Source organism: Heterodontus francisci, chromosome 2 (assembly GCF_036365525.1).
Source record: "Heterodontus francisci isolate sHetFra1 chromosome 2, sHetFra1.hap1, whole genome shotgun sequence".
Taxonomy (NCBI): Eukaryota; Metazoa; Chordata; class Chondrichthyes; order Heterodontiformes; family Heterodontidae; genus Heterodontus; species Heterodontus francisci.
In genome coordinates this window covers 102,380,099-102,393,718 of record NC_090372.1, presented here as the reverse complement: position 1 = coordinate 102,393,718, position 13,620 = coordinate 102,380,099, and the positions used below count along the sequence as shown (strand labels likewise).

At 43.4% G+C, this 13,620-nt stretch overlaps 1 protein-coding gene across 1 annotated transcript in view; it reads left to right on the top strand.

The window, feature by feature from the left end:
- Nucleotides 1–13,620, top strand: part of LOC137380687 (leucine-rich repeat-containing protein 72) — a 111,949-nt gene that overhangs the window by 60,714 nt on the left and 37,615 nt on the right. Inside the window, exons 5-7 of the mRNA XM_068052930.1 lie at nucleotides 1,402–1,515; nucleotides 5,869–5,958; nucleotides 6,056–6,202. Coding sequence (XP_067909031.1) covers nucleotides 1,402–1,515; nucleotides 5,869–5,958; nucleotides 6,056–6,202 — 351 coding nt within the window. The remainder of the gene's footprint in view (nucleotides 1–1,401; nucleotides 1,516–5,868; nucleotides 5,959–6,055; nucleotides 6,203–13,620) is intronic.

Here is a 13,620-nt window from a genome sequence, read left to right as displayed (position 1 = left end):
AGCTCATGAATATATTATGTAAATAAATACAGATATTAGGATATATAATTTTAAAATTGGTTAAGGATTAAGTTGCTCAGCCTGGTTCAATTATCTCCCACCTACTAACCATTTTCAGTGAAACACTACACTTGGTCATAACCCATGTGCTGTGCTTGAGGGGTCAGCTAGATATTTTCTTAATTTTTGTTTCTGGGATGTGGATGAAACTGGCATGGCTGGATAGTGTGCAAGGCCACTTCATTTGCCATTACAAGTAAACCACAAAGTGTGGGACCGGAGTCACATGTAGGCCAGACCAAGTGAAGATGACAAGTTCCCATCCTGAAGGACATTAATGAACCAGCTGAGTAAGTACAACAAAACAGCCCAAAAATTGGGAGATTTATTGAATTAAATTTCATAGTTTGTCAGGGTAAGATTTAACCTCATGGGGCTGGATTTTGAAGGCTCTCTAACACCGGGAGTGGTGGTGGTGGGGAGGAATGAAGATAGCAACGGATGAGGCCAGCCACCAACCCTGATGCCAGCAGGCCCTGTCCCGATCTCGGCGATAGCAGCAAGGCCTCATGGCAGCCGCCCCGCTGTTCGGCGATGGGACTTGCAGTATAATATGCAAATTGTACTTACCTTCAATGAATATGCAGGCCACAGCGATTCTGCCAGCAGGTTGATATCTTCATTCCGGCAGCCGTCAATGCCGGGCCTTCGAATCCCCATTCGGGGAAACGAGGCATGACATCTGTGGGGAGGGGGGAAGGAGGTGATTTTCTCTGTGCTGGGGGAGGAAGTGGAGTTAAAATGCTTCAGATTGGTTGGGAGATTATGGCAAGGGGTTGAGGGTTACAGTTTATGAACTTTGGGGGGGGAAGGTCACATCGTCAAGGTAAGTATTTTCGGAGGTGAGCAGGCAATGAATTTAATGTACGGCTATTGGGGGAGTGTGAGAGGGGATGGAAAAAATTTTTCACTTACTTTTATTTATTTAAAATGTAGCGTCCCTTTAAAATTTCAAAGCCTCATTTATGGCTCTAAGCCCTTTAAAAATGGCGACGGAGCCTGCGCATTGGTACCGGACGCCATTGCTGGGGAGGCTTGCCCGCCCCCTCCATGTCATTGCGGGTGGGGGAATGGGTGGCCATCCCGACCATGCTAATGAGCCACCGCGTTTGGAATCACGGCAGCTCTGCGACGTGGGTCCCATGTGTGCTGGCTGCAAAGTTTTCCGCCCGCCGTCTAGTTCAGCATCGGGCTTTTAAAATGCAGCCCATGATCTTTAATTTGCTAGTTCAGTACTATAATTATTAGGTCATTGTACTCTACAATATAGTTTCTGAGCACAAGGTTATTAATGAGCTGAAGTTTATGGGAATACATTTTGCAATATGCCTTATATTGTAGGTACTCTGAAACACTTGACATCATTGCAGATATTGATGCTACAAAATAATTGGCTTACTAAGGTGGAAAAGATCGTAACAGAGCTGAAGAAATTGATATGGCTACACACATTAAGTAAGTCTCAGGGTAACAAACTCATTTTATATGATGGGCCTGGTCCAATATCCTGGCAGCTGGCACAGGCCACATACAGCAAAGGTTATTAAAATAGAAATAAATACAGATAAACAGTACTGCTAATTTCTTATAGTGAGATTTTAGTTTTATAAACATCACCATAACACCAGTAAGTTTTTAAATGGCTCTCTGCAACTTAACTTTCTCATTTTGTTGATTAATCCTTATTGATTTTTACGTAGTAATACACTCAATTCATGTCTATGACTGGTTAAAAGAAATCTTTGAACCCTGTTGTCAGGAAACCCATGGCACAGTGCATAGCAACACTTTTGCCTTTCTTTGCTTCATATTGCCCCTGAATTTGCTGGAGTGGGCCATTTTGTAGGATGCCCGTTTGTTAGATTTTTCTCCCTCATTTTTTAAGGAGGGTGTTCCAAGTCAGGATGTGTGTGACTTGAAGGGGAACCTGCAGCCGATGGTGTTCCCAAGTGCCTGTTACCCTTGTTCTTCTAGGTATTAGAGGTCATGGGTTTGGAAGGTGCTGGACGAGGCCTCCAGCTGGGACACAGCTGGCATTCACTCCAAGCACCTCTGCACCATCAGTGACACTGATAGGTCCATGCTACAGAAAGACTCACTCTTTTTGTGCATGCCGGCACACAGCTGCTGCATCCACTCAGAGTGGTGCTGTATGTGGCTGCATGGACTCCTCCATTGTCTGCCCATGCCTCAGGAATCTCCAACATTTGGGAACTCATCTGCCGCCAATACTCCAGAAAAACCCTCCTTGTGTGTGACACCAGAGGCCCAGCATCTTCATCCAGTGAGGCATGGCTGTGTCTGTCCTCTGTCTTCCAGGGGGGCTGCCCACAACAGACTCTGCCTCACTCTCCTCCTCCCGCTTTCTTGTGAGGTGCTGTTTGCCCAGTACTCCCCTTTCTAATCTTGATTCAGGCCCAACTGAGGTGAGTGTTTCTGCGCTGGTGGATGGTGTGGAGTTATGATGTGACAGTCCAACCTCTGTGGAGTCTCCCCGCCCCTGACATCTGTACAGTACCACACTGCTCCGCTGCTGCTGCTGCAGGCCCTCTGGGAAACATAAGAAGGTGGTGATTAGAACTCAAGCAACTCAGGAGGTGCATCAACACAACCAACCCCTTAGATACCCTTCACCTGAAGATAGAGCACTCAAATGACCCTGTTCTTCACAGTTTCCAGTCTCACCATCGCCAATGGCCTGCCATGATGGCACCTGCGCAATATCAAGCACCTCCTCTTCTATCGCTTCAGGTCGTGAATGTCAGCAACACCACCACCCATTCGGGCCATCTCATGCCTGTTGTGCACTCGCTTTTCCTGCAAGATGAGGACACAAATATGCATGAATAGGCTGCCCTCCCGCACCTATTCCAGCATGACATTGACATGATCTGTTGCACTCCTCAGTGATGCCCGCTTCTCAATTGCCAGTGATGCAACTGGGCACTTGCTCTGACAATGTTAGGGAGACCTATAGACACTTGGTCTGCTCAGCTCATGTGCATGCTGCTGCAAACAGAGTTAGAGGCCTGTCACCCAAGTGTCACTTGCAGTCACCTTCCCATATCTTAACAGGTCACTGAACCTCTTGCGACACTGGACCCATGCCCTCTGTGTCACGCCTCTACTGCTGACCTCTGTGGCAACCTCAGTCCAGGTCCTTTTGGTCTCCTGAGGAACCTTTCTTCTACCAGATGCTGGGAAGAGAATTTCTCACATCATGGCAAATGACTCCATCAACACCTCAAGAGAGGCATCAGAAAACTTTGGTGCTGCCTGTGGATGCTTGCCGTGCCAGTGCTGCGACATGTCAGTGAACGGCAAACATTTTCAAAGGACCCTCCACATCCACGTCTGGCCTCCAGGCCGCCCCCAGCATCACTGATTGAGCACCGGACTCATCCCCAGGCCAATTATCTACTTTACGTATGAAAATTACATTGTGTCACTGACACTGACGCACCATGGGGTTGGGACCCAGAAATTATCCAGGTGTCGGATTCCCGACACCAATTTGGTCAGATAACCAAAAGCTTGGTCAAAGGGAAAGGTTTTAAGGGTGTCTTAAAGGAAGAAAGTGATGGGGAGAGGCATAAAGAGGGAATTCCAGAGCCTAGGGCGTAGGCATCTGAAAGATGGTCACCAGTGGTGGAGCAATTAAAATTGGGGATGCTCAAGAGGCCAGAATTAGAGGAGTGCAGATATCTCAGAGGTTTGTGGGGTTGGAGGAGCTGACAGAAAAAGGGAGGGGCGAGGCTATGGAGGGATTTGAAAGCAAGGATGAGAATTTTACAATCAAGATGTTACTTGACTGGGGGCTAATGTAGGTCAGTGAACACAGGGTGATAGGTGAACTTGGTGTGAGTTAAGGCATGGGCAGCAGAGTTTTGGATGACTGCATGGTGATTGTGCCACGTAACACAATGGAATATGTCCTCAGTGTGAAGATGGGACTTTGTCTCCACAAGGTCTATGCAATGGTCACTCCTGTGGCATTTTATCAAGCACCTTTTGGAACACCCAGTTGAGGGAGGATAATAGGTGGTAATTAGCAGGAGGTTTCATGTTTGGCCTGATGCCATGAGATTTCACAGGGTCCAGAGTCAATGTTGAGGACTACCAGAGCCACTCCCTCCCAACTATATATTATTGTGCCATGAGGTCAAGACATACCCAAGGATGGTGATGGAGGAGCCTGGGACACTGGCTGTAAGTTATGATTCTGTGAGTATGGCTACCTCAGGCTGTTGTTTGCCTAATCTATGGGAGAGCTCTCCCAATTTTGGCACAAGTCCCCAGAAGTTAGTGAGGAGGACCTGCGGTGTTAACTGGGCAGGTGTGCCTAGGTCAATGCTGGGTAGTTTATCCAGTTTTATTCTTATTTGACTTTGCTGTGGTGATTTGATACAACTAAGTAGCTTGGTGGGCCGTTTCCAGATTCTGTGGGCCTGAAATTGCATGTGAACTAGACCAGATTAGGACTGCAGATTTCCCTAAAGGGCATTAGTTTTTTATGACAGGAACTTTTATGATCATCATTACTGATGACAAGTTTTTTAATTCCATATTTTAATTAATTGAATTTGAATTTAAATCCCCCCAGCTGCCTTGGTGGAGTTTAAACTCATCTCCAGTCCAGGCCTCTGGATTACTAGTCAAGTAATGTTACCACGGTACTACTGTCCCTTTTTTTTGGGAGGGGGAAAGAGCTGGAAAAGCAGTGGAGGATTTTTGTTCCAATCACACAAAAGTGATTTGCTGATGTAATTTACATTTTTGTACCTTGTGTTTACACCATATGTACAAGGGCAAGGGCAGCAAATGCATGGGAACACCACCACCTGCAAGTTCCCCTTCAAGTCACACACCATCTTGACTTGGAACTATATCACCATTCCTTCACTGTCGCTGGGTCAAAATCCTGGAACTCCCTTCCTAACAGCACTGTGGGTGTACCTACCCCACATGGACTGCAGCGGTTCAAGAAGGCAGCTCACCACCACATTCTCACGGGCAATTAGGGATGGGCAATAAATGCTGGCCTGGCCAGTGACGCCCACATCCCATGAATGAATAAAAATAGAATAAAAAAATTATTTCATAAAACATAGTCTGTTTAACTTCAGTTCAACAATATCATTTTAAGAAGCCATAGGTTTGAAGGATGTTAAAATATTTATGCTGGCAACTAAATAAAACTGATAAAATTGTTCTATTTTGCAGTGCCATACAAAAGAAAAAGACTCAAGACTGCAATCTCCTGCTCTTTGTTTTTATTCTCTTGCCAATTTTTGTCTATCCCATCTTTCTTGAAAGCATTGACACTTGTAAGGCTACATTTCCTCTTATCTGCACCTTGCCTATGTAATGTCTGAACAGCAAATGTCATTTTACAGGTCATAACAGTTATATGATAAGTCCTATCATGTAGCGTCTTTCGCATCTTTGTAGGTGCAGTCAGCTAACACAGGACAGATTGGAAATCAAACCTAGAACTTCCCTGGTCTGTAGAGTTCCACTAAACCAGTATCAGAAGCAAAGCTTCACTTGACTAACTTTAAATGAAGATCTCCATTTGATAACAGTACATTAAATATGTTTTCCAATGCACCATCATTTAAGCTCTGAACAAGGCCTTCAACTGAAAATATACATGTTGCCGCCAAATTAAACCAGTAAACGTCCCTTCCTGAGTTATCTAAGAATCAAAACATTCTTGAGCGTTTAAATATCAAGCTGTGAAAACAAACATTGTAATTTAACTTTTCCTAGTGTAATTTTTAAGTTGTAAATTTCATTCTCTTTCAGATTTATTCAATAATCCTTTGACACAGGACCGAGATTATCGCCTTTATGTCGTCTATCATCTGCCTTCAGTACAGCTGCTTGATAGACACAGTTAGTTATTCAAAGCTTTAAACTTTCTTATCTTTGAAAATCCTGAATTCTGATTGCTATTGAAGTTACAGCATGTACTTCTGCCTTACTTTTACAGTGATTACCCAGAAGGAACGGGATACTGCTTTTGGTTACTACAACCCAGACCAATTCCGAAATCGTCAATCGTTGGCTTTTGGGCAGAGGAAACCAGATTTTAGTCTTGTACAGTTAGCACCAAAGAGAAGTTATAAGCATTATCCAGGTGGGAACTTGTGTATTATTTAAATAAATAATTATAATTGATGTGTAAAATTAATTTTTACTAATTAAGAATACAATGGCTACAAATGATAGCAAATACATTTTATCAGTTATTTTAATGGCTGATTTATTAAAAATGACTTCATAATTACTCTTGCATGTCCTATCACATTACTCATAGACCACCGATGAGGCTGGGCTGTGAGTGTAGCAGGGTTGGATGAGTTGAAAGAATAGAAGCATTTTTTTTCCAAAAGTACATAAATAAGTAAATGTGTTTTTGTAACTCATCAGTCACAAGTCTCTACACTGGATTCTTAATAAATCAAATTCTAGGCTTCTAAAGGCTGAGACCTACTTATAAATTGTGCCCGAGATTTATCGAGGACCATGTTTCTTTATATCTGCCTTTGATAAATTGTATCTGAAGCTTGCACAAGCTCACATCTGGAGTTTCTCAATATTTTATTTGAAAATTTGACTATCCTCAAAGGTAGTCATTACATCCTGGATCTGCACATTGGCACATGTGGGCCATTAGCAGGAGCAGAATTGTATTTCACCACAATCTGTAACGTCATATCCCTCACTCTGCCATTACTATCAAGCCAAGGGATCAACCCTGATTTCAATGAGGTGTGTAGAACAGCATGCCAGGAACAGCATCAGGCATACCTAAAAATGAGCTTTCAACCCAGTGAAGCTACAACACAGGACTACATGCATTGCTAAATAGCAGAGCAGCATGCTATAGACAGAGCTAAGCGATCTCACAACCAACAGATCAGATCAAAGCTCTGCAGTCCTGCCACATCCAGTCGTGACTGGTGGTGGATAATTGAACAACTAACAGAAGGATGATGATCCATGAACATCCTCCTCCTCAATGATAGCAGAGCCCAACAGATATGTGCAAAAGACAAGGCTAAAGTGTTTGCAATCATCTTCAGCCAGAAATGCTAAGTGGATGATTCATCTCAGCCTGCGTCTGAGATCCCTGCCTTTAAAGATGCCAGTCTTCAGCAAATTTGATTCACTCGACGTGATGTCAAAAAAACAGCTGAGTGCACTGATTAAAGCAAAGGCTGTGGGCCCTGACAACATTCCGGCTATATTGCTGATGACTTGTGCTGCAGAACTAGCCGCCCTGCTAGCCAAATTGTCCCAGTAAGCTACAACACTGTCATCTACCTAACAAAATTTACCAGTTATGTCCTGTTAACAAAAGGCAGTACAAGTCCAATCTGGCCAATTACCGTCCCATCAATCTACTCTCAATCATCAGCAAAGTGACGGAAGGTTTAATTGACATTGCTATCAACTTCCTTAGCAATAACCTGCTCACTGTGACCCAGTTTGGGTTTTGCTAGACAACTCTGCTCCAGACCTTATTGTAGCCTTGGTCCAAACATAGACTAAAGAATTGAATTCCTGAGGTGAGGCAGGAGTTACTGCCCTTGACATCAAGGCAACATTTAACCGAGTGTGGTATCAAGGAGCCCTAGCAAAACAGATGTCAATGGGAATCAAGAGGAAAACACTTCACTGGCTGGAGTCATACCTAGCACAAAGGAAGGTGATTGTGGTTATTGGAGGCCAATCATCTCAGCCCCAGGATATCCTCAGCCCAATTGTCTTCAGCTACTTCATCAATGACCTTCCCTCCATCATTAAGTCAGAACTGGGATGTTTACTGTGTTCAATTCCATTCGTAACTCCTCAGAAATAAAACAGTCCATGCCTGCATGCAGCATGGCCTGGACAATGTTCAGGCTTGGGCTGCCAAGTGGCAAATAATATTCAAGTACCACATAAATATTGTGGCTACAAGAGCAGGTCAGAGGCTAGGTATTCAGCAGTGAGTAACTCACCTCCTGACCCCCAAACCCTTTCCACCATCTACAAGGCACAAGTCAGGAGTGTGATGGAATACTCTCTAAAATAAAAGCAAAATACTGCGGATGCTGGAAATCTGAAATAAAAACAAGAAATGCTGGAACCACTCAGCAGGGCTGGCAGCATCTGTGAAAAGAGAAGCAGAGTTAACGTTTCGGGTCAGTGACCCTTCTTCGGAACTGACAAATATTAGAAAAGTCACAGGTTATAAGCAAGTGAGGTGGGGGTGGGGCAAGAGATAACAAAGGAGGTGTAGATTGGACCAGGCCACATAGCTGACCAAAAGGTCATGGAGCAAAGGTAAACAATATGTTAATGGTGTGTTGAAAGACAAAGCATTAGTACAGATTAGGTGTTAATGCACTGAATATTGAACAGCATTATTATGGAATACTCTCTACCTGCCTGGATGTGTGCATCTCCAACAACACTCAAGAAGCTCCACACCATCCACGATAAAGCAGTCCATTTTGTTCTCAGTCCACACTGAGTTCAATAATTTCAGAGCATGACGGCCCCCCTTTTTATTTTCAGCGATTTTTTTCTTTTTTCTTTTTTTCTTTTATTTCATTTTGTTTCATCATTCTTTTTTTTTACCATGTGCCTACCCACTGCTTTTTTTGTCATGTTTGTGCTTTTGGCCAGGTTGTTCTATTTTTCTGTCAATTAACACCCTCTCTACACTAACGCTTTGTCTTTCAGCACACCATTAACATACCATTTGCCTTTGCTCCAAGACCTTCGAGTCAGTTATTCTCTGTGACCTTGTCCAATCAACACCTTCTCTTTGGTTATCTCTTGCCCCATCCCCGCTTTATTTGCGTAAAACCTATTACATTTCTAGCCTCTGCCAGTTCTGATGAAGGGTCACTGACCTGAAATGTTAACTCTGCTTCTCTCTCCACAGATGCTGCCAGACCTGCTGAGTATTTCCAGTATTTCTTGTTTTTATTATTATTATTTATTATTAAAGCAGTCCATTTGTCTGGCATCCCATCCATCACTGGCACACCATGGCTGCCATGCATATCATCTACAAGATGCACTGCAGTAACTTGTGAAGGCTTCTTCCACAGCACCTTCCAAACCAGCGACCTCTATCTATTCAAAGAAAAAGGACAGTAAGCACATGGGAATACCCACTGATAGTTCCCCTCCAAGTGATGCACCACCCTAACTTGGAAAGATATTGCCGATCCTTCATTGTTGCTGGATCAAAATCCTGAATCTGCCTAACAGCACTGTGGGTGTACCTACTCGACAAACACTGCAGCAGTTCAAGAAGGTGACTCACTACCACCTTCTCAAGGGCAGTTAGGAATGGGCAATAAATACTGGCCAACGATGCCAATATCCCATGAATAAAAAAAAGGATCGCCTGAGTACTGGGAATATCAGAAAATCATGTGAGTTCCTGCACAGACCTGCGTGAGTTATCCAATATTCACTGTGCCCAGGCAATTCAGTGCACCTCAATTCAGACCAAGCAACGTCTTCGCAATGTCTTCCTCAAGTTCAATATTTTTCTGTCTGAAATTTATTATCTACCAGTAGGTTTTTGCTGTGGGAGCTGCGGACTGTCATGATGACTGAAAATTTCTGAAATTAAATATTGATGGAATATTTTTGTGATTGTGTGAAATGTGATTGTTTTAACAAGCAATTAAAAAGTAATTTTGTGCAGTATGATTGTTGAGTTTAACCATGAAATAATTAATCTGAAAAAGTAGATGAACATAATTACTGTACACTTAATGAATGAAAGAATTAAACTTGATCAAGTGTTACGACCGAGGCGGGAGGAGTGCACGGTTAATTTAGTCCCACTTCTCCACAGGTCACAACATATTATTTTAAATGTTCCCATTTATCAAAAAAGTCAATCAGATACTCTATTTTTTTCTCAGAATAGAACACACTAACCAGGTTTCTTTACTGAACAACAAAATTATCAGTTTATTATAAAAACAAGTCTTAACTAGTAATGAAGTAAAACATAAACACACAGATTAAAATTTTTAAAGTCCCAACATTAAATTTTAAAGTCCTCTTTTTTACCTTAGCATTTCACACTCATGCACACACACATAAATACACTGGTTAACCGAAAAATAAAAAGGGATTTTTGGATCAGAGCTCTGTTACAAACAAAAAGCACTTGGATTGATTACTTGCTTGTTTTTGTAGAAAACAGCAGATGAGATATAATGTTCCAAAACTGACATACGTCTAACTTCTGAGTACACGTAGACAGGTCACTAGGATCTTTAGAACAGTTCTCTTCAAGCGGCGTTAAAAATTAATTTTAGCAGGCTTTCTTCCAAGACAGGAAATGAGATGAATCGACACAGTGGACTTCACAGGGTTTTTCACAGATTTTCTGGAAAGCAAGCTGGGTTGTGGTTTTCTGTCCTTCCTTTTTACACTTCTTCAGCAGACTTGACTTTAATCTCACTCCAGAAGGTAAAACACACACACAATGACTCAACAACCAGAAAGCTTGTGAGTTTTCTGCCCTCCCAGATGTGCTCTGCTGCTGCTGGGCTTGTCCATTTATAGGAGTCTTGTCATTTCTCTGCCCCTGTTACCAGGTTTCTGTTCAAGCTTTAACTTGAGTCATGTGACAACCAGTAACATTGTTGCCAATCTGGCTCCCTCAGTGCCCTCTTGATGGCTCGAACATTTATTCAATTTAACTATAAATTCCTTTAAAAATATTTCAACAAAAAAACAGAATCACTTTCATAACACAAGCCAGATTGATATTGCAGGCACCAACATTTTATTATCGGTAAAATTATCTTGCTCATATAGCTTAGAGCTTTCACAGACATAAGTGATGCATCATTTTGATTTACTTATTTGATATAATTTTCAGTACAAATACTGAAATGATAACTAACTGTGGTGATGTACTGCAGATCCTGGGCTTTCCGTTTGCTTTCTCATAAGAACATAAGAAATAGGAGCAGGAGTAGATCATGCGGCCCCTCGAGCCTGCTCTGCCATTTAATACAATCATGACTGATCTTCTGCTTCAACTCCACTTTCCCACCCATTCCCCATTTCCCTTGATTCCCTGAGAGACCAAAAGTGTTTCATCAAACAGAAAGCTAGATTTTGCATGATAGTCTCAGTTTCTGAACTTTTTGACAGTTTGAATTTTGCAAAATTTTTATTTGACAGTTTTGTGTGCAATCTCAATATCCACCAATTTAACTAAGTATAAGGTGGCTACTTTGAGTAGACTTTGAGTCTTTTTGTCATCAGCAGAAATATGTGTTCATATCAAGGAAGATGACTCCTGAGAAGGACTTTGGCTAACCCAGAAGCCATGATGTTGGAACCAGTAAAGGTCTTTTTTTCCCAAAGGATTAAACGTTGAGCCAAAACATTTCTTGGTAAGATCCCCAGTGGTCTCTTTAAGATACCATATCCAGTCGTGAACGGTGGTGGACAATTAAACAACTAACTGGAGGAGGTGGCTCCACGAATATCCCCATCCTCAATGATGGGGAAGCCCAGCACATCAGTACAAAAGATAAGGCTGAAGGATTTGCAACAATCGTCAGCCAGAAGTGCCGAGTAAATGATCCATCGCGGCCTCCTCCTGAAGTCCCCAGCATCACAGATGCCGGTCTTCAGCCAATTCGATTCACTCTGTATGATATCAAGAAATGACTAAAGGCACTGGATACTGCGAAGACTATGGGCCCTGTCAACATTCCAGCAATTGTACTGAAGACCTGTGCTCCAGAACTTGCCACGTCCCTAGCAAAGCTGTTCCAGTACAGCTACAACTGCCATCTACCCAGCAAAGTGGAAAATTGCCCAGGTATGTCCTGTGCACAAAAAGCAGGACAAGTCCAACCCGGCCAATTACCGCCACATCAGTCTACTTTCGGTCATCAGTAAAGCGATGGAAGGTGTCGTTGACAATGCTATCAAGCGGCACTTGCTTAGCAATAAGTGCTATCAAGCGGCACTTGCTTAGCAATAACCTGGTCAGTGACACTCAGTTTGGGTTCCGCCAGGGCCGCTCAGCTCCTGACCTCATTACAGCCTTGGTTCAAACATGGATGAAAGAGCTGAACTCCAGAGGTGAGGTGAGAGTGACTGCCCTTAACATCAAGGCAGCATTTGACTGAGTGTGGTATCAAGGAGCCCTAGCAAAACTGGAGTCAATGAGAATCAGGGGGAAAACTCTCCGTTGGTTGGAGTCATATCTATCACAGTGGAAGATGGTTGTGGTTGTTGGAGGTCAATCATCTCAGCTCCAGGACATCACTGCAGAAATTCCTCAGGGTAGTGTCCTAGGCCCAACCATCTTCAGCTGTTTCATCAATGACCTTCCTTCAGTCATAAGGTCAGAAGTGGGGATATTCGCTGATGATTGCACAATGTTCAGCACCATTCGCGACCCCTCAACTACTGAAGCAGTCCGTGTAGAAATGCAGCAAGACCTGGACAATATCCAGGCTTGGGTTGATAAGTGGTAAGTAACACAAGTGCCAGGCAATGACCATCTCCAAGAATAGTGAATCTAACCATCTCCCCTTGACATTCAATGGTATTACTATCGCTGAATCCCCCACTATCAACATCCTGGGGGGGTTACCATTGACCCGAAACTTAATTGGAGTAGCCATATAAATAGCATAGCTACAAGAGCAGGTCAGAGGCTAGGAATCCTGCGAGTAACTCACCTCCTGACTCCCCAAAGCCTGTCCACCATCTACAAGGCACAAGTCAGGCGTATGATGGAATTCTCTCCACTTGCTTGAATGGGTGCAGCTCCAACAACACTCAAGAAGCTCGACACCATCCAGGACAAAGCAGCCCGCTTGATTGGCACCCCATCCACAAACATTCACTCCCTCCACCACCGACAAACAGAGGCAGCAGCATGTACCATCTACAAGATGCACTGCAGCAACGCACCAAGGCTCCTATGACAGCACTTTCCAAACCCGCAATCTCCATCACCTAGGAAGATAAAGGCAGCTGATGCATGGGAACCACCAGCTGCAAGTTCCCCTCCAAGCCACACACCATCCGAACTATATCGCCGTTCCTTCACTCGCTGGTTCAAAACCCTGGAACTCCATTCCTAACAGCACTGCGGGTGTACATACATCACATGGTCTGCAGCGGTTCAAGAAGGCAGCTCACCATCACCTTCTCAAGGGCAATTAGGGATGGACAATAAATGCTGGCCTAGCCAGAGACGCCCACATCCCATGAACGAATAAAAAAAAACACTGCTGTTGGGTAAATGAATCTGCATATTATTGCTCAGTGTTATGATGCATCTGAATGGAGGCCAGCCTAGGGCCCAAGTTAAATTCCTTCACTGAAGCTGAGGATTATGGCAGCTGAGGCACAGCAATCCTCTAAGCCTTGGTTAATAGGGGAGGGCCTATCAGAGTTGTACAAGGGAACTTATGTGTGGATGCAGAAGATGTGGGCTGAATTCCTAAAGTTTTTTTTGTCTCTGTTTTCACAAAGGAGAGGAATGTTGCA